This window comes from Typopeltis vanoorti, chromosome 25, assembly GCF_054136105.1.
Source record: "Typopeltis vanoorti isolate ZY-2024b chromosome 25, IOZ_Tvanoo_1.0, whole genome shotgun sequence".
Taxonomy (NCBI): domain Eukaryota; kingdom Metazoa; phylum Arthropoda; class Arachnida; order Uropygi; family Thelyphonidae; genus Typopeltis; species Typopeltis vanoorti.
The window spans coordinates 28,819,513-28,843,700 of record NC_143573.1 but is presented as its reverse complement, the minus strand read 5'-3'; the positions used below and the strand labels follow the sequence as shown (position 1 = coordinate 28,843,700).

General features: G+C 36.8%; 1 protein-coding gene across 4 annotated transcripts in view; it reads left to right on the top strand.

The window, feature by feature from the left end:
• LOC150092623 (pumilio homolog 1-like) overlaps positions 1–24,188 on the top strand; it is a 328,288-nt gene that overhangs the window by 99,261 nt on the left and 204,839 nt on the right. The window contains exon 1 of one of the 4 annotated variants that reach the window (XM_090414705.1): positions 23,701–23,842. The exons of the other annotated variants lie outside the window; for them this stretch is intronic. Within the exon in view, the coding sequence (XP_090270831.1) occupies positions 23,813–23,842 (30 nt within the window). The 5' untranslated portion in view covers positions 23,701–23,812. Of the gene's footprint in view, positions 1–23,700; positions 23,843–24,188 lie in introns of those variants that run through there. 4 annotated transcript variants of the gene reach the window in all.

The window sequence follows — 24,188 nt, the reverse complement described above, 5'->3', positions numbered from 1 at the left end:
TGCATGCTTGCCATTCCTCTGCCGTGGCTGTTCTGATTTTATTGATATATATATCTGATATCCTTTGTTTAGCAATTTCCTTGTCGAAACGAAACATTTGTTACAAATGGCAATAAAAAGTGGTTCAGTGTATAGTCAGCTTGTCGCTATGACGCGAAGCGTACTTGTGTTTTATATGGAGATTATTACAGTGAAAGAATACTACGCGTAGTTAACAGTGTACATTTTGCATTGCTTGGAAAGAAGTCAACTGAAACTTCCTTGGGCAAGGTGCCATGTAACGAGTTACGTTGTTAGAGGTTTTTCCACTTGGTTATACTATAAATTAAAGATACCAAGAAATTATATACAGTACTTGGTTTAAGCCTTTATCCAAGTGTAAGCAAAAAGTTTACGCCTGAAATATTATCAGGACTGGGGCAACTCATATATATATATATATATAAGCTAATGACTTCACATCACTTGCCTTAGTATCCCATTATGCAAAGCACATATCCTTACGGGTATATATAATGCTATGCATTATGGGAAGGGTAACTACCCAGACTGGTTTCGACCTTTATTGAGGTCTCGTCAGTGGGAGCCAGACCCAGAGATGATACTTAGGTTGAAATAATGCCGAAGTCATATTTTCATATACGAGAAGCCAAAAGGCCATACCTTATTAAAATACTCTGGATTAGAGGTAGTTGTTGGGAGTTTTTCCACTTGGTTATACTGTAAATTAAATTAAGGTATATAATTTATTGGGGAACCTTTAATTTATAGTATAACCAAGTGGAAAAACCTCCAGCTATATATAATCCAGAGTATTTTAATAATAAGGTGTGACACCTTTTGGCTACTCGTATATGAGAATATGACTTCTGCATTAATTCAACGTTGGTATCACTTCTGGGTATGGCTCCCACTGACGAGACCTCAATAAAGGTCGAAACTGGTTTGGTTAGTGACCCTTCCCATAACGCACAGTATTATATATACATACCCATAAGATATGTGCTTTGCATTATAGGATACTAAGGCAAGTGATTTGAAGTCATTAGCTTCTATATACAAGTTGCCCCAGTCATGATTATATTTCAGGCGTAAAATTTTTTGCTTTCACTTGGATAAAGGATTAAACCAAGTATATAATTTCTTGTTATCTTTAATTTATAACGAGTCACTTGTTTGGAAGAATATGATGCTCCGACGTCAGTGCAACTGTGTCCAGATGAAATAGTTGCGAGAAGGGAACTGATGAGGTTTGAAAGAGGTGTTTTGATAGGATGCCATGTTATAGATGTTTGGCAAATTTGGCCATCCTAGTTCAGTAATCAGTGATACTATACTGACATGGAAACGCAGGGTGTCAACTACAAGTACTAATCCCAGTGGACGAGTCACAACACTCACCGAATGTGACCGTAGGGTGCTACGAAGGATAATATGTAAAACCGCCATTCGTCGCCCGACACGTTGAATTCGGAATTCTGGGCATCAATTGGAATACGAATCTGCACAAAAACTTTCAGAACCGATGCTCACGACATTGGTTTCGATGGTAGGACCGCAATAGGCGAGACGTCCTACTTTACACTCTCTTTGCACTACTGAAGACGACGCTGCATGTGGGTTAAGTAGGACGTGGAAGCGGAGAAAGCTGTGTTATGGAGAGACGAACCACGTTACATCCTCTACTGAGCGGATGGACATGTGGAATGCCCATTGAACGTCTCTTAACCAGAGTGCGTAACCCAACTATGAAAACCGGAAGTGATTGAGTGATGGTATGGTTCAGTTTATTTTGGTTTTGCCGCGGACTGTTTGTGGTGCTACGAACATTGAACTCCGAGGTATCCAGACAATTCAATACTTTATACTGTGTCATTTCTACGGGATGACCGCTGTCTCTTTCTGCAAGACTATGCACCGTATCATAAGGCTTCTGCTGTAACTGCGTAGTTTGTAGACATGACATCACCACACTTGACTGGCCTCCACAGAGCGCTGATCTCAACCCTATTGAACATCTGTGGGATGAACTGGATCGTCAGGGTTAGGTCAAGGCACGTCCGCCTACGCAACAGTCCAGGACCTCATTATACGCCTATAGGAAGAATGGTCCAGAATTCACTTTGTTTTCGCTGTCGTACTCTTGTGGAAAGTATGATGCCCCGTGAGATTGCTGAGGCCATTGCAGGGAAAGGGGGGGGGAGTGGACGCCATGGTTGTTTTTTCCTCACACCGGTGTCCGTTGACTCCTCTCCAAGCAGTGTATTATGTCAACCTCATCCACGAGTTCTTGCAAAACTACTACTTATACCATGTCAGTACCACATGTGTCCGAAGGGAGGAGGTCGGACTCCTTTCTGTTTCAACATGCTTTATTTAATCTTGGATCTTTTCTATACTAGTTCATATTTTCTCACATCCCTTTCGTGTTCATAGAACATTTAATACCCCCCCCCCCCAGTCCAGAATACTAATTTAGTTGATATTTTAATATATTTACATAGCGATTCTAGTTACGCACTGGGATTACTTAAATCCAGGGAAGAATCAAGTGAACGCCTCAATATAGCTTCCCAACCTGTGTGAACGCATCAACGTTCTTTGTAAGCCACAAGCAAATACGCAAGTCATTGTCTTTTGAGCAGTAATTGGGTTGAGCTAGGCAACCTTGGAGTTGACTTTCTTAAGTTCCCAAAATTAAAAAAAAAATGGAATTACACCTTTTTTTTTATTCAACTGAAGATATAATTGTAAATAAAATATAGTACATATATCGAAACAATGTTAAAAAATAACAGCAAATGCTACTGTCAGTTCGTCTCAGTTTTTGTCGCCTTTTCACGACGAACTTCGTTAGTGCATCGTCATTAATTGTAAGCGGGAGACTGAGTCTCGTGCGCGGGCATTCTACTACTATTGCCGCGCATGCTTAATATTATTTGTTTGTTTATTTTACGCAACTGCATAAACCTTTAGTTTGATGGCAAAGACGACAGTTACGTAATATAATCTCTGCATTCACTCGAACGCTACCTTTGGAGGTAGAGAGTAGTACTGTCAGCGTTCGTGATCAACTTTCTTGCGTTGGTCAATTAGGTTGGGGGGTAGGCTGTATTTTAGCACACAACAGCTAGTCTTAGAATTTAATTTTCCACTGTGAGGCAGAGTTCCTTTTAAATAGTTTCACACCAGGTTTTGCGTCGTTAAAAACGGGGTATATATCTAAGTACGTTGAATGCTCTAATACGAATTTGAATGTACATTTAAAAATGTCAGGAACCCATATCTGTGTGCCAGAGATATGGCACACAGGTATGGGCCAGTTTTATTAATTGGAATATTTGCTCAATATCACGAGCGATCTCAGTTTTGGTTTTTCGCAGACTTCATAACTGTAGCCTTCGCTTTAGATTTACTCGCCTCAGCCACCTAATTTCGATTTCTTTGGCAGCAGTTGAAACTGAGCTGAGCTGGCCAATGCAAGTTCCATCACTTGAGGTGAAACCTCCGTTAATTAGTTCTAAGTTGCCAGAAATCGTTGTACTGGTCACCAAACCTTTCATGCTTGCCTTGTAAATGTTAAACCATCGACTTAAATTAAAATTTCCCATAGCACAGTCTTACCCCACTCTTCTTTGTGTTGTGGAATTTGACGTTCACTGTTTCCCATTTTCTTCAAGCAGTGGCATAACACATTCACTGACTGTATCTAGGTCTAGAGAAAATGTTTCCTCCAGGCGAAGCCTAGAATTGCTTGGATAGGACAGAGAGAGAAAGTTAAGGTGGAGAAATCATTACAGGGAAGTAATGATTTCTCCTTACATATGCATAGTTTGAAAATTTTTGGCACTTTTCCAAACAATCCGTTTATCATCTTTAGGGAGTGGGGTCTTGCTTTGGATATTTGTCACTTCTCGTTTATTTATTGTCGTGCATGTACCGACCTGTTAATTCCTAGCCCAATCTTGATCAGTACCCTGCAATCGACTACAGTTGCTTCCAATTAATTATTATATTTAATAGCACTTATTGCAGGAGCACTTAAAATCACAACCGATATACACCACGAATTTGAGTCCCAATATGGCAAATATAAGTTTATAATCATTTTCCTGTATGACACAAGTTTCCGATAATCGCCCCAATTTTTTTTAAATTAATTAATTTTTTTTTTAAGTTCCGAACATGTTAATCAGAAGAGCTTCTGATAAACCTCAACCATTAAGAAGAGTCCTTTTCAGACAGTTACGATTTTCGCTGCCGACCTCCAGTACTTCTTAAAATTGTTGTCCTTATTAGCTGCTGTAATGATATACTCATTTTGTCATATATGGCCACACTACTGTTGTCGTGAAAGAAAAAAAAATAAAATTCTGGCGTGCGCTTGCGCACACATACACGACTTGTCAGAAATTATCATGTATTTTCTTTTAGAGTTAATACAAAGTCAGTAGGTACTCGTGAAATTAAGACCCAAAGTATCGTTATTAATACGATACCATTCATTTTCTGCCCTTAATGTTTCACCTCTATCACTGGATTCGTCTTTGAAACAGGATAGAATGTCCATTTTAAACGTGTTAAGAGTGAATAGCAGCAAATGCAGTGGCTATCTAATCTAGTCTGTCTACTTTTGTGGCTGCTCTAGTGCCATCTAGTGTCAGTTTTGCTTAATATTTTATGCACTAAAAAGAAGTGTAATAAAAAAAACAGTATTGTATGTTTAAAAAAATAGTACGCAGTTTTTTGAAGGATCTTATTTTACTTAACCAATGTTATTTTAATAATTCACTTTGAGATTTACAACTATATTAAATTAAATCGGGTTAGTTGTTTGTCTTGGTGAAATACTGACTCTAAAATTAGACTTGGAATAAGAAGTCTGTAGATTTCATGTTTTAAATTGATAAGGAATAAATAAAATTTTGTTATCTTCGGAACAGAGGAATTTGTTACTGGATATGATTTTTTTTTTTTTTTGTTTAAAAAATCGGATATGTTTTTTTTTTCTCCTTACGAAATATGCATTTCATATTTAATGAACTGCTGTATTCTGCGGAAGAAAATTTCCTTGAAAATCTATTATTGCTGACTATCAACAGCTTCTCACTGATCACGTATTAGCTACCTATGCCAGTTCCTCGTGCTTGTGGCATTGACCTCTCGTTTCAATCGATGCACGTTTGTCGACTAGCGTTGTTTGGGTGGTCACGAGGAAAATGGCGGTCGAAGCCCACTTCATTAATCGTGTTTAGTTGGATTTAGATGTGTGCTCATATTTCCGTAATTCGCATGAAGGAAAATATTGCTATTTGCTATTGGTTTATAGTATAGCAGTATTCAGCCGATTGTTCTGAAATGATTTTACGAAGCTGCCTGTGTCATATTCCCTTAATGCAATAGCTTTCAGTTCGTACGAACTAATATCACCAATGAAAAGAGTTTGAATATGTTTTGTAGGCAAACGTTTAGCGAAATTATGTTGATATGTAAATACTCTTCAGAGTTTTATTTTATTTATTTATATGCTTTGTTGTGTTCGAAAGTATTATGCCAGTTTTGATTTTGAATTTTCAACAGTTGCAATAGGGTTCTAGGTGTTTTTTTTTTTTTTTTTTTTTTTTTTTTTTTTTTTTTTTTTTGATTTGGCGGAGTCAAGTTCATCGTTACATTCACTGGAACTGACTAAAGTAAAAATATTGTCGTAGTTCCTGATGTATCTCACAAATTTTTCTAATTGTTGCATTGAGACATGATGCTTATCTACTTCTGAATATTCAGCCAGATAAGCTATCTACAGGTTGTGAAATAATTTATATAAACATGATTTTTCACTGTTTTTCGAAAAGCAACAGGTGAAGGGAAATGCTATTTCAATCCTAGAAATTGATACATTTACTTCATACGCAAATCATAGTTTTGGAAATCCATTTAATGACTGGTACAACTCTCCACGCCAAGTCCATATTTAAAACATATTAATGACCCATTCAGAAGACTCGGCTCAAATTTCCATAAGATAGATGGCAGCGGATCCGGAGTTTGCGGTTTTCTCCACCCTTCACCTCTATAAAAATTCAGCAGTACATTCTTTGTCGTTCACTTTCCCGATAAGCAGTGTTAAAAATAAAATAGTGTAATGAAAAATGGCATCATTGCGCTGTGCTCCAATAAATAAAATCTCAGGTGCAAATCAGAGAAATATAGAAACCAATCACATTGGTTGTATGGAGTTGCAACCTAGTCGGACAACTGCAACTCTAGATGAAGACAAATTTAAGATTTTAGTGCCAGTATTTCGGCATGCTTTTTTTTTTTTTTTTTTTCCCCATTAGGTATAATTTTATATTGTAAAACTTAGTTCATGTTTTATAACCTGGAACCGTAATCGGTGGCATGTCCTGTGAGTAAATACGGCTTCGGTTCTTGGTTAGTTAAAAGAATTATTAAAGGAAATCTAACCCTTAGCTCACCGACACGTACTATTGTAGTGCACTGGTTAGCAATTCGGAAATCCTGCTCAGACGTAAAGTCCCTTTCAAGACGCTTCAGACCTTTAAAATTACCATGGTGGTTTCACACCAGCGAAGAAATCCTTTAGCACCTAAAAACTTTCGCAAAGAATCATCGACGGAGACAGTTTTTAAGAGAAACCCGTGTGATACTGGTATATAATTGAACTTGTAACACGCTATAAATCATGAGCTACTTTAAATGCTAAAAAAGCGGGCATGTCTCACCTATAGAAAATGTTTAAGTATTTTTACAGGTATTGAGATAAAAAGAAACACGAAGCACACCGTTATAAGCAAATATGTACGCGACTACGATAAAACGTTTTTCCATTGCCCACATATCGATTGATTCTCTACCCACAGGTTGTTTAATATCGCTTAAATTTCTCATCACCTTTATACCTACTGTATATAAATTATTACACTGTTTATGTCCACTTTATCACCTTTGTGTGGTCCTATGTCCTTCCTTTCTGAGTAAAAAAAAATATATATATATATTTATTTATTTATTTATTTATTTTATTCTGTTAGTATCCGGCGCATCTTAGGAGCAACTGTGTTTGGTCTGAAGAATAAGTGAAGGGGAAAGCGCAACACATTCGTTGATTGCTCTCTCTGTTTCTAGACCCAATGTGAATGTGTTCCAATGTGTTTTCTCTGTTTCTAGACCCAATCATCAGTGTTCCAATGTGTATTGGAACACTGATGATAGGAAAAAAAAAGAAAGAATACTACTATTTCAATGGATCTTGTATATTCCTAGAGTCGAAGCTATTTTGAAGCATGTATTCTTGATAGTCTTTTTCCTGTCGAAGCAAAATATCCTAAGGGCAAGTGTTATTATAAGCTCTGTGTAATAACTTAGAGTATAACGACCTGTAAATGATAAGGATCTGTCTAGTTCTTGTCTAAAAAAAAGCCTATTGGTGTGCTTAATCCATCAAACGACATGCGAGTGATCATCTCATAAGAAGGATTTTAGAACTTATCTCCAGAATTTAAAAGAAATTTCATTGTTTGTTGTTGTTGTTCATCCTCTCCGTCGTTGTCTTTATTTTAATGTGAATCCCACCCAGCACATCCACAAAAGAGATATTGCCACCTTTCTGCTGTGGTGTTTATTGAAATCCTAGTACCTCTGGTATTTCGGTCAGACTGGCAGTTCTGCAGAAATACGCATTAAAGAACAAAATGTTATTTTCGTCTTCTCCATGATAGGTGGGATCTCGCAGAAAACTATTTCCACTAGTAGAATTCATTTAAGAACATTAAGCTCTTATGTATATATATGAGTAGTTTTTAAATATGAACGTCTTCTCAAGAAAGACGTATAACTTTCCTCGAATTTGCATCTCGTACAGAATTATTTTAAGCCTTTATCAATTTTTGATATAGATCCAGTTATTTATCTTCAAAATACTTAACGCCCAGTCCTTCCATTTTCCACTAGGATTTTTAATGCATTTTACATTTACTCATGACTACTGATTATTATTTTCCTATAATAGGACACCCTGCGCGTTGGCTTATCACATTGATTTTTTTTCTGCTCACATTTTTCATGCATGCACATTAGCTAGTTTAAATGACAACTCCCGTAGCATTCAAAACTGGGAAAGTAATCTGCATAATACATCTCCCATTTTTTAACATCAGTCCTTTATGCACTTTTTAATTATCACCAGGCTCAGAAAGAAACGACCAACCATGTCAACGAATTATTATTATTATTATTCTTATTATTATTATTTATTTATTTTTTTTTTTGTTTTTGAAACCAGACAATCGCTGTGAAAGATGCTTTGGATACCACCTTGTAATATTATCATAAAGAAACTTCTGAAATGTTTTAAATACATGAAGTTTGGGGACTGATTTACATTGGTTTTAAGACTACTTTTTATCTTTATATTGTCATAAAGAGTAAGAGTAACATATATAAACTATTTTACTTTTTCGTACTGTGTAAACAAGAATAATGTAGACTTGTTAAATATCTCGACTGTCATATCAAAAATAAGAGTATTCCAATAGTATATGTCCTATTAAATTATACAAGAATAAATGTTAAACGGTAAAAAAAAAAAAATAAAGAGTCAACATTAAATAAAGCGTCTATATGACCCCCCCACACACACACCACCCCAAGGAAATGATAGAAACGTGTCGCATTTCGAGGCCAAAGTTATGTTCACCAGTGTTTCGAGATTTCTTAGAGATGAATATCGTGTTGTCCGCAGAAATATACTACTTTCGTTCTTGATCGTAAACAGTAAGATTATCATTTCGTGTGGGGAGGAATGCAACAAAACATATCAGAGCAGAAAGAAAACATTTAAATTATACTTGACAAGAAATTATACTCTTGTTCGTATCCTTTACCAGCCAAAATCCTATCGATTTCTGTGTGACGAATTCGCTCCAAATTGTACAGTTCGCACAAGGTTAGTATATGACTGGTTAGCTTTGAAGAAGAAAGATTTAGCATATCTTATATCACTGACTCTTTCAATCAACACCATTCACCGGAAGACTGATAATTTTCGTAGTTTCCTGTGCATTTGTGTCTCCATAGCTAAGTCCGTATAGACGAAGCCTTTTGGTCGAAAAGACCTTGGTTCGATTCCCACCAGTGACGTGAGAAATCTTTATCTGGTCTCTTTCGACTAAAGATGAGTTAACCGGTCTCATACGGAGTTGGAGGCGTTCTTTCTCATGAGGGATGAAAAACCCGGTAACTCGGGTTTTTCATCCCTCAAAACAGTCAAATCGGTCCCATACACAGATACAGCCATAAAAAATATACTGCGGCAAGGAGGCAACGGACCACCTTGCTCATGATCATCTTGCTAGTATGGTAGCATATAGCTGACCCCCATCAGCCATATGGCTGATAGGATAGGGCTATGTATTAATGACATAATTGTTTTAACAGCTCATGATAAACAAGGTCATATACATATGTGACTCTCACTCCACTCGATTTATAAGGAATGAATTGCCATAAAAATATTTTCAGAATTACTGAGATCTGATACAAATTTTATCAATATTCGAAACTAAAAATTTGTCACAAAGATGGGATTATTACTGCAATTGTATGAGCAGCAGCTATAGTTAGTTAACACCGCTGTTTTAATTGCCAACTTAAAAAAAATAGTAGGAGCCGGTGTTACAGATGTTTCAGCACCAGAAGTCTCCAGACATCTTAACGACAGGTATGTGACTCTGTTATCGGCGTTATTAATAAAATCGAGTCTCGTACTCCTAATGAATTTGTTTCTTAAACCGGGCCACGAGAATAAAGAATTCAATCCCATTCTCTTACGCAGATTGTCGGTTGGTTTTTTCTCCTACCATCTGTTAGCTGTTGAAACTGAAATATTACGCAAATATATGACAATCTTTGATATATTTGAAAAGTTAAATTCTGCAAAGAAATAAGACAAGTTTTATTTCTTTGCAGAATGTGAAGGGAATCAGTGTATTTTATTCATAGACTTGCATCATTTCATAATAGTTCTGCCAAAGTGTTCATGAAAATTTGCCTGAAGAATTAATTTAGCTACCAAATGACTTTGTACGATTCCGCCCACCCGATTTTCGGCCATCCAAGACGAGTTGAGTTCCCTAATTAGGTTATAGGCAATGAATGGAGTCGACTTGCCATTTCTCTGCTGCAAGTCCTGGTATTTTGTCTGTAGATGCGTGTGTGTGTGTGTTCACGAGGCCGGTTTACCTGTTAGATGGACGAAAAACCCTCTACCTTTTAGTATGAAATGGCTTACTCATCTTTAATTGAAAATCCTAATAAAGGTTCCTCGCGTCATAGACTATATTCGAACCCAAGGCCTTCCAAACAAAGATGTCTGTCGAAGCCATCTGAGCTTATGGAAGCTCTCAATCTTTATTATTAAATACTTTTAGATCTACGAACGACTTTCATACCTTCTTCCGTAAGAAGTTGAATTACTTATTATAGCATTTCCAACATATTTAGTGGAGACGAGATTCAGAGCAGTAACTGAACTAGCTACTAACAAAACGAAATCCATTCTAAATACTGAAAGATTCGAGTCTCATCTTAAGAAACTCGACCTCGGTATTATTCGAGTAACACGAATCCAAGCATTTTATGAAATTTCCATTTTGAAATAAATAAATTATTCCGTTTTTCATGTTAGGCTCAATGTCCTGGCACTTCTAAGAAAGTTGGCTTTTTTTGAAACCTGATAATGCTTATAATAGGGCGACTAACCCCATGCGTTGTATGTATGTATGTCTAAATAGCGTGTGATGTTCCAACAATTTGCCTGTTTGGCGAAAGGAAAACCCTTCCATCCCCATTTGAGATCGTTAATCCATCTTTCATTGATAAGCCCTGATAAAGGTTCGCCTCCTAGTCGGGATTTGAACCCAAATCTCGAACCGAAAGGGCATCGTCGATACCGACTGAGGTACGGAGGCTCCTGAAATTATACTTTGTAAATATGTTTAGAATATTTCATGCTTTTATAACTGTCTTTTTGTAGTTCCATATATGTACATGAATTAATACTTAATATATAACGTGATATAAAGTTTGTTGTTAGCAGTATTTGAAATGTATTTTTATAAATGTTATAGCATTTTGTTGAATTTTTTTTTATTTCTTATAGTTAAAACAGCGATTTGTAGCATTCATAAATCAGTTTCGAACCGTATATATTTTATGACAAAATCCATTTTACAAAAATAGTGGCATCAATAAATGATACAATTATATTAAACTTTTCCCTCCTGTTTCTCTTCTATATTACTACAGCTTATTGGAATTAAACTTGATCAAGTAAATATCTCTATATGGGAAAGAATTTCATGATTATAAAAGGGAATGTTAACATTTGTGTAAATGCGGGGACCCCATAGGAGAGCGCTATCCAGACCCAAATTTAGCGCTGATCACAAAAACCGACGATTGAATCAAATAACATGACCATTGTGTTGGTTTGGTTTGGTTAGAATCATAGTAGAGGTAATTACGTTAACTGCCAGTGTCCTGTTAGTTTTTCCATCTTACGTGGGAAAATTCTTCCACTATCTGCTTATGGGACTGGCTAAATCACTTTGTGTTGTATAGTTCCTTGCGCCCTAGATGGAAAATGAACCCAGGCCTTTCCTCCGAAGGACAAATATCGGCACTCGCGATTGCGATAAAGAGTTTCAATAAATTGAGAATTCTGATGACGTTTGCTTTCACTTACGAAAATACAATATCGAACACAGCTCCATCCCGAAAAGGAGGATAACAAGAGTCTTTTTGTAACTGTTAGTGACTTTTTCAGTTTTGTGCCAGGAATTTGTTTTTAGCCTTCGCCCTGAGTGCATATTAATTTTGAAAATTTATATTTTGATTTCGGTTGTGATGATTGTTATTATTATTATTTTTTGCCTTGTTCTGTGAAGAAAAAAAAAAAGCTACTATTTGGTGATACGATATCCATATTTCAACACCGTTCGCCGCCGTTCCACAGTCGCTTTAACTTAAGAAATGCCACTGGAGACAACGAATTATTGTCATTACATTTGACAGTGTTTTATTGTGCTTTTAAAACAAAATTTATCGACACCGTCTTATCCCTACAACTGCGAGTTTTTTTTTTGTTTTTTTTTTAATTTTATTTTTTGTCTGGGGGGGGGTGCAACTAACAAAGCTGTCCTTATACTGTTTTTGTATAAATCATCATTCGTTCCATTTTCTGTAATGATTTTAAAGAATTCTTTCGAATGGATGCTATCCTATTATATTGCTAGACAAAAATGTGTGGACTTCCTTCTCTGAATTGTGTTTATTGTTATTACAATCGAACATTCCGTTGTTCAGGATTTCTGCCGACATTGATTCCTACGTCATTTAGTGGTTCACCACGTGTCTCTTGAGAATGTCATTCTAAGTTTGTTTCAGACGAGATGTCGCAGACGGAGTGGGAGTTTTTTCCGGCATCCCGCATACACAAACGCACAGAACAGGTGGATTTCCACCTCCCCCCCCCTTTTTTTTTTTTTTTTTATCATGGAAATCCCTTTTGGCAGTTTGAAGCCTATGGGCCCCTTCTCAGAATATTGTTTTTAAATGCATAAAATACATAGTATCACAAGTAAATGAATTAAATTGAAATACAGTTATAAAAAAATCCTTTCAGGAATTTACACCTATTGGCCTGTTCCCAGCCTCATTCTGTCTTTCCTGGTGACCTCTGACTTTTATTTACTGAGTCTATATTTAGATTACATATATCTTTTTTTTTTTTTTTTTTCTCCAGATAGTATAGGCTGCTGTTCTTTGTAGGAATTCAATTATTGAATTTCTCCGGTTTCTGTTCTTCTGCAGTTTTAATAGTCCATAATCCACTTCCGTACAGTAGAGAAGGTCTTGCCAAAACTTTATAAACTCTTATTCTTGTATGTTTTTTACGTGGTTAAAGTTTAAAGTGTTATTGATCATCATCACTGTTATTTTTAGAAAGTATTTAAAAAACAAATTTGTAATATAGTAGTATATGTGCTTCTTGCCTAATACGGTACATTTTTTTAATATTTTTTAAAGACATGATGCGAAGACTGTTTAGCTTGAATAACAACCATAAACCATTAGATAGTCTTTGAAAAAACAGCAGCATGCCATGTTGAACATCCAATCGATTTCGATTTTTTGTTTTGATGGTTATAAGTGTTGAAAAATAATGATTCGCAAATATATATATTGTTGCAAATGGAGTTAAAACTTACCTAGTTCACTTTACAAAGTGGGGATAGGCGTCTCTCAAGGAACAAGAATTATCCAAGGCTTTTTGAATTAAAGTTGTAGCAAGTTTTGATGAGCGTAAACGATATTTGGGGATGTCTGCAACAACTGTAATGTGGCATAGAAATATGTGACTTCTATTGCTAATGCTTCAATGGTTTCTTGCCTATATTCATAATTGAAGGAAATGATAAATTGCAGCAGAGGTTAGTGAATAAAGATGATTTCCCAATTGAACACGAACAGAAATACCCTCTTTATGTGCATTCTGTTGTTCTATCTTTCTTTCTATTAACAATACAACCGGGAATTTTTGCCCAGTTGTATTTGTTAATAGAAAGGTAAGAGGGTTATTAAACTGCGAAAACCCACACCGAAATATTAGTCTCCCGAAGTGTCAGTCATTTTCTCTTAGAGAAAAAATTGTCCCAAAGTTAGGAGTCTCATTAATCTAATAATACAAGTATCTTACTGATATTTTTCTATTCAAAACCGCACCAGGAATGTTCCTGGTAACATACTTCATATGTTAGCAAGTTTTCAGTCTCGTATTCAATCGGTACATTAATGCACTATTTCTCATATTAATGTTCCCTTTTTTCGTCTAGCTATAATAGTCTGTTAAGTTGGAATGGGTTACAGTAATATTGGGGAAATTACTAAATAAAATAACTCGCAAGTATGATTTATCCTTATAATTTATTTTTAATAGTACATTAAAAAATGACCAAATTAGAAATTCTGAAAAGCAAAATTGTGCATAAAGCTTACAGGGAACATTGGGTACATGCCACTACGTACACATATATGTCATGATTAAAGTACGCTATCATTTTCATCCTACCCCTACCAAAAAAAAAAGGGGGGGGGGAGAGAAAAGAAATCGCGTGAAGATAGTCATTATCTTATATTCTGTATCCCCTCTTTTTTGTTACGAATAATGTAACTTGATCTCTCTTCTTGTGGAAGCAACCTCCGATTACGGGCGTCGAGTTCTAATCTCGTCTGAACAGAACTGTCGTGCTACTGTTTCAGAATACACTGTTAGTATTATAAAAGAAAAACGAGGATAAAAGGAATTAGTGTATGAAGAACAATAATGAAAGGGCAGCATGAATCAAAAAACGGAATGATTTTGCGTACCGGTGCCGATAAGTACAGTAGCGAACAAATTAATCCGAACAAGCCAAATTTTTGTCAAGGTTTGGGTTTTGTTTTAGTGCACAATAATTTTGGTTTCGGTTTTGGCTTTAGTTCACTATTTTGGGTGAGTGCTACGTGTTTTAACTGTCTACGATGTTCACTATTGAAACGCACAAAACTTCATAAACATTGTATGAAGTTATTCGTAGTGTTTTATTCATTTTGTGTAGCTATAAAATGCCCTGCAGTGTACCACCCACAGGGATACATCTACAAGAAAGAATAATATTCTTTCAAAAATATGTACTCTTTCTCAGCATTCATCCATCACTCAGAATTGCCAATGAGCACTGTGTTGGTTTGGATACTGTTAATGCGATTTTAAAGAGGCTTAGGGAGAAATGTACCATTTCTCCTTACAGAGAAGGAAAACTTTCCAGTCTCTAAACAATATGGTGGTTGGGTGTTAAATATAATATAACTTATATTATATAAGTCAAAAGTATCTTGAAACTATTTGCAGTATAGAAAAAACAGTAAGCATACATGTTCTGCACTCACTCTTTATTCTCTTCAATTCACAAGTCCTACGCTCCACATCCGATCTCAAAGCTTTTCATCCAAAGAGTCATCAAAGTAATGTATTAGTAAATCCAAGGAATAATTTCTGAAATTTAGGACACACACATGGTGTACAAGTTAGTAAACCAAATAAATATCTTACGAAAATTTGTACAGACTTACATACAACACGCTTAAAATATGTCAGTTTTAAATGTGTCTCGTGGCCTTCTTATGAAACTATCTAAACTTGAATCTGCATATTTTTAATTCACGCAGAGAACTAAGTCGCAGTGGTCCTGGTGGCGACAGAAGTCTTCTCCCAGCTTTTTTTCGACACATTTTTTTTTCCCGCAGAATGTGATATATTAGCACTTCGATTCTCTTTGGAAAGAAGTGACCCCCCCCGTCATTGGGCAAAGTTCATTCATATAACAAATCACGTGTTTGTAACCGGTATAAATTGGAGGAATAATGATGCTCCCATGCCAGGGCCATGTGCTCGGTGAAATGGCTGTGAGAAGAGAACTGACGGAGTTTGAAATGAAAGAGCCATTGTGATGGGATACCATGTTGCAAGGCCTATCTGTTCGTTTTCGGCTGCCTATTTATTGACAATTAGACCATCCCAGATCAACAATCAGTGATACAATACTGAGATGAAAGCACAGGGAGTCAACTGCAAGTGCTACCTGCAGTGGACGACTCACCAAACGTGACTGTAGGTTGCTAATCTGCACAAAACATTAAGAACCGAGCCCGAAAACATGGGTTTCCGTGGTAGGACCACAATATATAAACCCCGCATTATCAGAACCAACATGCAGCGTACTCTGCAGTGGTGCAAAGAGCGTGTACAGTGCGGCTTGGAAAGCTGTTATGGAGCGATGAATCACGCTACACCTTCAACCGAGCAAATGGACGGGTGTAGCGAATACCGGTGAACGTCTCTTACCAGAGTGTGTAACTCCAACTATGAAATTCGGAGGCATCTGTGTAATGATATGGTTCTGTTTCTTCTGGTTTGGCCTCGGACCGTTTGGGGTGCATTGAAGTACAAGAGGTATCAGAACATTCTGGACAATGTAAAGCTTTCTACTTTGTGGCGTTTCTACGGAACTGACCATTATCTCCTACGTCTCCACTCTCGACTGGCCTCCGTGGAGCTGTGAGGTGAACTAGAGATTAAGGAACGTCCCTTCTCCCCCCACAAGAAGAATGGTTCAACGTTCCCATTGTTAGCGGTCGTACGATTGTGGAAAGTATGCTCCGTAGGATTGCTGCGGTCATCGCAGCGAAAGGTAGTCCTACATGTTATTAAGGTGGGTGCCATGGCTGTTTGTTTCTCACATAATGGCGGCCGTTGACTTCCTTCCAAGCAGTGTATATGCATAGCGTATACAGGTGGTGGAGTTGAAACAACGTTCCTCAAGCAGCTAATAGTCACGGAGTGCTGTCCTGAGTGTACATGCCACTGAATGCCAATTCTGTTTAGGTCTTGTTTGCTGTAGTCAGATCCATCTCTTTCGGGGCCTACTTCTTTTCCTAACACCTTCTAGATCGTTCAACATTGACCTACCGAATGTTCTACATTCTGACAACATGGGGGAAACTAGCACGGCCTTTCCCTATATAAGAGATTGCTGGTCACTACTGACATAGCTCATCATTATTCGCGAAGTTAAACATCTCGCTCCCAAAGTACTGTTTTCAAGCGAAGAACTTATATAGGGTTCTCAGAAGAAACAAACCGATCAGTAGAACAGAGCCAGTAATACACTGGCCTCGTAGCTTTGGCGTCTTTAAAGCTGAAATATTTCTTTCATGGTAGCTTTTGTTGCCTAAGGAAGGCGAGATACGAATTCTATCTGGGAATTGATATTATTACAAACGGAACTAGGGAAGTTAAACACTGAGCAAGGTAGTAAAGAGTATTGAAGACGAGGAACAAACTCACGTCATTTGCCATACTATTACAAAGTCCCGAGTTCATACCCTGTCTAGGAGACACAAACACGCAATTTACAGGTATATTATACTGCCCTCATGTGCTTTGTTGCTTCTGCCATCAAATTTCATAACTTTGGAAAGGAACAGTCACTATTATGGTGAAGTCGAACATAATGGATGAATTAAATGCTGCTCTACTTCTCGCAGGCTTTATAGGGTGTCGGAACAGATGCAAATCATGATGGCGTCTGTGGAGTAAGAAGTGGGGCGATTTACAAAGTGAAAAATTTCTTAAGGAATATCGATCCTGGACTTCAGGATCGATATTCTATATTCGGGAATAAAATAACATTGAATTGTAGACCAAACAAAATTCCAGTTATAGATGCGATATATGAAGAGTGGTTATTGGCATCACAAAATGACCGAGCATGTAAGCGATGAAGTGTGTGTGTGGGGGGGGGGGGATTCCTTTTGCAAAGGCATGATCCAGTTTTGGAGAGGCGAAATCAACTAAGTTGCTATTATCCCATTGATGAAGTCAACGGAGAGAAAATTTGATGCCTAGAATACAGAAGACACAGGATGAGTTTTTTTTTGGAGAGGGATTGGTATTCTCTTTATACCTGATCAGTTCTCATTTCTTCGTTCCATAGCACCTTTGCCCGGTATGCGAGAAGGGTCTCCAGAATAAACTGATTGAATACTTGGTGATAGGAGGCGCCTAATGAACCGCAGAAGTTCGAGATTTTTCGATTATTTTAGGAAAAATGTTGATTTGAGAGTAATAGTGGTGAGTTGGTAATAAATAACTGGCGTAAGTTTTTCTTTTCTTTACGTTATTATTATTTTTTTTTTATTGAGAAGCTTTTTTTTATTAATAAGCTAATTTCTGAGCTGTATGATAGATAAATATAGGGGATTGTTTAAAAAGCACGGCGAAATGTAGCCTGACGAAAATATTTCAAGCTGTTTCTAACAAATACCAATGGAGTTTTTTTTTTTTTTTTTAATTTTCCATGTTACTCCTCTAAATAAATATTAATTTTTATGGCTAGTTTGCATATTTTTCTTTAGGAGTATCCCTTTTTTGATGCCATTGGCTTTTTACTCAATTTTTAGGGCCTTACTAATGTTCTAAAGACAAATACATGAAGAATATAAGGAACATTTTGGACATACCTTTTGTAGGATGTTTTGGTTTTCTTATTGAGCAGCGTATGGTGATATTACTGAGGTATCACTGAAAGGGGTGGTTGGAAATGAGGGAGATACTGTGGGTAAGACAAAAGGTATGCGAGTTTAAAACCCGGGTTTCAAGGGTGGGCTCTGAATTCTTTGGGAAGAAAGTGAAAGACATTTTTTTGGGGGGAAAATAGAACCCCTAAGCTTGTTTCATCCCCCCCCCCATCTTTCACCTTCTTTCCAAAGAATTCAGTCCTTGAAACCCGGGTTTATAAACTGGAAATTGAAACCCGGGTTTATAAGCCAAAAGGTATTACATACCTTTTGGCTTACCCACATTTCCAACTCCCTTTTTTTTTCAGTCATATCGCCGGACGCCGCTCAATAAGAAGACAACCAGGAACATTCTACAAAGGGATGTCCAAATTATTCCTTATATTCTTTACTATGTATTTGTCTTTAAAAAACATTAGTAATGCCCTAAAAATTTAGTAAAAAGCCAATGGCATCAAATAAGGGGTACTCATAAACAAAAATAGGCAAAATAACCATAAATATTAATATTGAGTATTTATGACAGGGTAGGTCTAGGTTACCGTACTGAACTTTAAGGATAAACACGATTCTCAAGGTCGTTTTTTTTTTTTGCCGTGTTGCAGTCTTGATAAAGAAGGAACAAAAGAAAGTGGGGTAAGGACAGATCACGAGATTTATAAAATATATATTAATATGTAGACTACATTCTCTGGTTTTAGTCGTGCATACTAATAGCTAATATTTAAGTTTACTATTAGTGGTTACCTTGAAACGAACTGGCTGGTTAGGTTAGCGAAGAGCAAACGATAAAGACACAGTAACGTCAGCTAATTAATAATGGGTTAATCAGGAAAAACTTCCTAAGGAGTCTTTATTTCATACTTAATCTCTTTTCATAAAAAAGTATAGCGGAAGCTCACAGATGCAATCTAAGCCCATTAATATTTCCGTTTGTCATACAATTGATACTGTCGGTATGAATTGTTACCTTAGGAAGAGTGTAGACGTTCTCCCCGGTATTGATCTGTGTCCGAATAGACGTGACTAATCCCACTGCGAGCAGTAACCGTTTCCATAGAAACATCAAATAGAGGAGCAGACATAGGTTGAGGAACCCTACGTACTCACGCACTTTATACCCTTCGATCTCGTGAAATCTTGGTTTGCAAGCCTGGTGTGGCCTCGTCCAGAGACCCTAGATTTCATTGACACTGTGTGTGTGTGTGTGTGTGTGTGTGTGTGTGTGTGTGTGTGTAATGGGAGTTGCGTACTGGAACTGTACACCGCCTGATATTACATAATTTCGCATGTTTACGTAAATCAAAAATGGCATTTGGGTGTTTTGAGATTATCTACATAGTCACCTCATTATTTCTGCTTAGTAATTTTCAGGGGGAAATAGGCATTGAAAGGAATATCTTCATATTTGTGTGTAATCCAGAACGCCCCCCCCCCCCCCAATATTAGGCTTGTTGAAGTTCAGTTGGTGGCTCATTTATAAATGTCATCCAAGAGAATATTAAAAAAATGAAAAGTGTATCGGATTAATGTTTGGTATATAATTTCCCTTTGCTCCTGTTTGTACTATACAATACATTATTCCGATCAGGCGTGTTCAACTTAGATAACGGAAATTATCTGCTCGATATCCCTCCCCCACTTAAAAGGGGCGGGAAGACCTTGTACGGCATAGCTATGGCTATCCTCAAATTCCTTATTTCAGAATATATTGTCTTTGCCATGCGAACTTCTTTATAATATTATTATAGAGCTAGTCATACGCAAGTTAGGTTTGCGACCTTGAATTTTATAATGATATTTCGCAATCAAGAAGGAAATGTGTATGCGTTTCTGCTTACACAATTCATATTTTATTAAATCTGAAGCTTGGGAAAAGTTCATTTTCTTTTAAAATAACTTACTAGCTTATTTTATGAACAATTCGCTGAAAATATTCAGATAAAAAAAAGCATTATCCATAATATAAATACTATTGCAAACGATTCAACTAACATTTCTTGTTTATAAAACCCAAATTTTATATATAAACCTCGTTGTGTGGATTTTGGGATAGAACGATACTTGTTCAAATTGAGAATGAAATCGCGAAGACATTTCGGACGTTTGTTCTTCGGTAGGAAAGACCGAAGTTTGAATCCCGTCAAAGGAGACGAAACCTTTAACGGACCTTCATTTGAAAATGAGTTAGAATTGTGAGGCACCAGGGTATTTCTTACTCGCCTGTTTTTAGTGGAATTTTCATTCCACAACAGGCAAAATCGACCAGAAGAATACACTCATTTAACAGGCAGTATGGCTCCAACTTAGGAGTTTATGCAGCCGAATTTCAGATGGAAGTTATAGGTTTAAAATTGCGCTTAGACTTAAGAAAAAAAGAAAACGGCTTAAAAAAGCCAATGTCTATTGATTTTTTTTTAAGCCATTTACTCCGTGAGAGGTTTTTAGCACCTATCTAGTTGACAACTTGATAGGCAGAGCCCTTCTCCCCACACTACACGAAGCCAAATTATCGAAACGTAACTCATAAAATAATTTAACCATGGGGCCGAGATTCTAAGAAATTCCATTTCGCCTTGCATTCATTTCGTAGTGACAAGACAGTTAGCCCTAGTCAAAAAAACTAGGCTAAAATATGCAAAAATATGAACTTCTTAAGCGAAGTTTATATTTTTGCATCGTACTTTTCGCGTTCTCTTCCGACTGACGTAGATATCTATCGGTGTTGGTAAATGCCCCTTCCATTGCGAGATCATTACTATGATTATTGGAGTCCTGGAGCGTTTTTTTTTGGGGGGGGGGGACATATTGAGCATTATGGATAGGTCTTGCGGATTATATATCACCCCCAATCCAGATACACTACTGTACTTTTTTTACAGCCTTCTGAGGATGCGATCAGGGGAGGGAAAAAAAAACTGTATGACTTGCCGCTGTGCAGTTTTTAACCTTTTTAAATTTGCCCGGATCAACAGAAATTAAGATCTGGATAACACGTCTAGATCCTGACTTGTATATCTGGATATGAAAAAAGAAAAAAATAAGCGTAATGCGGCAATGCCAGAATATGAGAAAATGTTCAGGTCCGTTATGACGTTGCCGGAGCGAAACAAGACAACTACTCCAATTATGTCCATCATCCCTCTTCAGTCGGAGACGAAAATAATTTGTCTTCTTTGAAACGTATTTAATGCCTGATAAGGTGTTTAAACCTCTCTGCATAGTGTTTGATGGCCGTTAATTACATGTTCTGGATGTTTTTTGCGAGATGAAGAATCAGGGTTTCTGGAAGGAAAACTGCCACCTATGTTTGAGGCTGGCAGAACTCACTTTCAGCTGAAAAGCCCGGATAAAAATTTTAGGCTTTATGGATGAGATTCGAACCCAGGTCTTGCTATCCAAAAGGCCAGGGGCGACTCGTACATAGGCACTGCGGAACTGCAGCACCCCCAATTTTTCTCGATATATAAATATATTTATTAATTTATTTATATTTGCATATAATATTTCATTTTATCATCAACAATCCTATACAATTCTCTTATTTTCTATAAAAAAATAACAAAAATCCATCTTGTAGCACTTAGGAGGACGAAGGACGCTAGCAGCACCGTGTTTACCACTGTGTCATATTGCTACGCGCGCAAGCATATGCACGTCATAGTGAGATGCGAGCTATTAGCGTAATGCGGCACTGTCCGTCGCGCAGTTCCACTGTTTATATGCAGTTTGCGCCAGTAGTAGTGTTCGTAGTGCTTATCGTTTTACTCCGTCTCTTTAAATATTTAGACATTACAATTAAGGACATAACATTTGTTGTAGTTTTTATTTTAGAACATTATCGGGGTTATGATAATGGATTTTATTTTTAAGTAATTTTGAATTATACTAAACTGTATAATTTTATCGATAATAATATTTTTTCATGGTTTTTTTTTTTTTAATTTTTACTCTAATTTTGATATTTTATCCAAACACGTATACACTACTCACGGTGTGTATGTATATTTCAAAAGTTGCAGCACCTCCACGATTTCAAGCCACGAATCACCATTGCAAAAGGCATCGTTGAAATTCACTCAGCAACGGACTCTAAGCTCAATCTGTAGGACATTCGTACCGTGGGTGGGCTAAGGATATTTTTCCTATTTTTATTTTTATTTATTTATTTATTTATTTATTTATTTTTTTTTTTTTGCCTAGTCCGGAAATCATGTTCTAGTGACCAAACATGGAACTTTTTTAAGCCACTTCAGGCATCCAATGAGTCAGGCGGTGGTCTCACGCCGAGAGATGAAATTCATCTTCCACCTAAAGACAATCACGGATTCGAACCCGCAGCCTGTTGGTTCACTCTTCTTACAACGTTCATCGCATCTGGTAAGGGATTCGAACCCTGGTCTTTCCATAAAAAATGCAACAGCCATTGTCGGCACCGACCGAGGAATTGTGTGTTTTAATGCAAGTAATTTTGATGTAATGTACAAAGACTACCATTGGAATATTTCGTTATTTAAAAATATGCAAGGATGAGAAGACAATGATGAAACATCGAGTGAATCTTATCGGTATGTCTCTGTAATTAATGTCAGTGAAACAGTTTTATGGCAGTTCCTTATTGGCAAGGAGTAAGGTAGCATGACTAACTTTTTTTTTTCTTTCATATAAGATCGGACTACGACCAATTTTGCTGATTTATACAGATAGTTAAGAGCAAGAAATAAATGCGATTGGGAGTGTGCGTTGGGACTGCTATCCCAACTGTTGATACTTGCTGTATAAATTAAAAATGACCACTTTACTAGTTTTATGAACAATGGTAGGATACAGAGAAGTGAGAAGTTATTACTGGTTATAGAATAGAGGAAAATATATTGTCATTACTGCCTATTATTTATTTGGAGGGAAGAAACCTAATAATTGGTGTGTTGCATGCTCTATGTATTGAGAAAGCACAATACATAGAGCATGCAACACACCAATGTATTGAGAAAGCACACTTCAGTATACACATTACAGTCAACAAAATGCTCAGGATCACAGTCATCTCACATATCCTTGTTTTGAATTATCCAGTTTAAACCCCAATTTTGAAAATTAGTATCGGATATAATAAATTACGAACTCCATCGGATTGTATTCTGCAGTTGGTCAAAAGCGATGCCAATAACATATTAAGTATTCTGCGAAATACTTGAAATAATGGTTTCACATTTCTTAATAAAACTGCGTGTACGTCAAAAACCATTGTTAAGCCTAAAAAAAAAAATCGATTGGTTAGGTTCATTACCGGTCGAATTCCTTGCTGAACAACATGTTTTAATATGACTGGTTTATTTTTATGGAAGATGTTTTTTAGGCCAACTTAATATTTTAATGTTAATGTGCGTAGATATTATTTTTATGATTAGGCCATACTTGTTCAGCTTTATCTTCTAGTTTCGCCAGCTTGTACATTCAGAAAGACAGCCGGCTCTGACATTTGCTCGTATTAATTAAGTTGCTTTTGGAAACAGTTGACTACTAGACATACATCTTTGGTCAGTAAAACAACCGGATTATCCGCACGGTTAAAGGAAATTTATTGGGCTCCAGTTGGAGACTTTTGATCCTGGAAATGCATGCAAGAATGGTTTCCACAGCAAAGGTATGCTTTTTCATTCTCGTATAGCAAACACAAATCTGCTTTCTTTCTTTTTTTTTTTTTTTTTGTTCAGCATGTTTCCGGCCAATGATTGGAGAGCGGACACGCTCTCCAACCCACAAGTTGTGTCTTCGAATCCCACTGTGAGCATGAATGCTTGTGAATGTCTTGAGATGGTAAATGGAAGTGAAGTTACTGGATTATCTACCCTGTACTCCATCCTTGTCTATTCAATATATATATTTCGCGATGGGTTTTAAAACTTCTGATTCGATCCTAAAATCATCCTAGACGTCTTAGTCTAGATATTTTCTTGCTTTAGATAATGTGTCCAAGACAGTTTTCTATT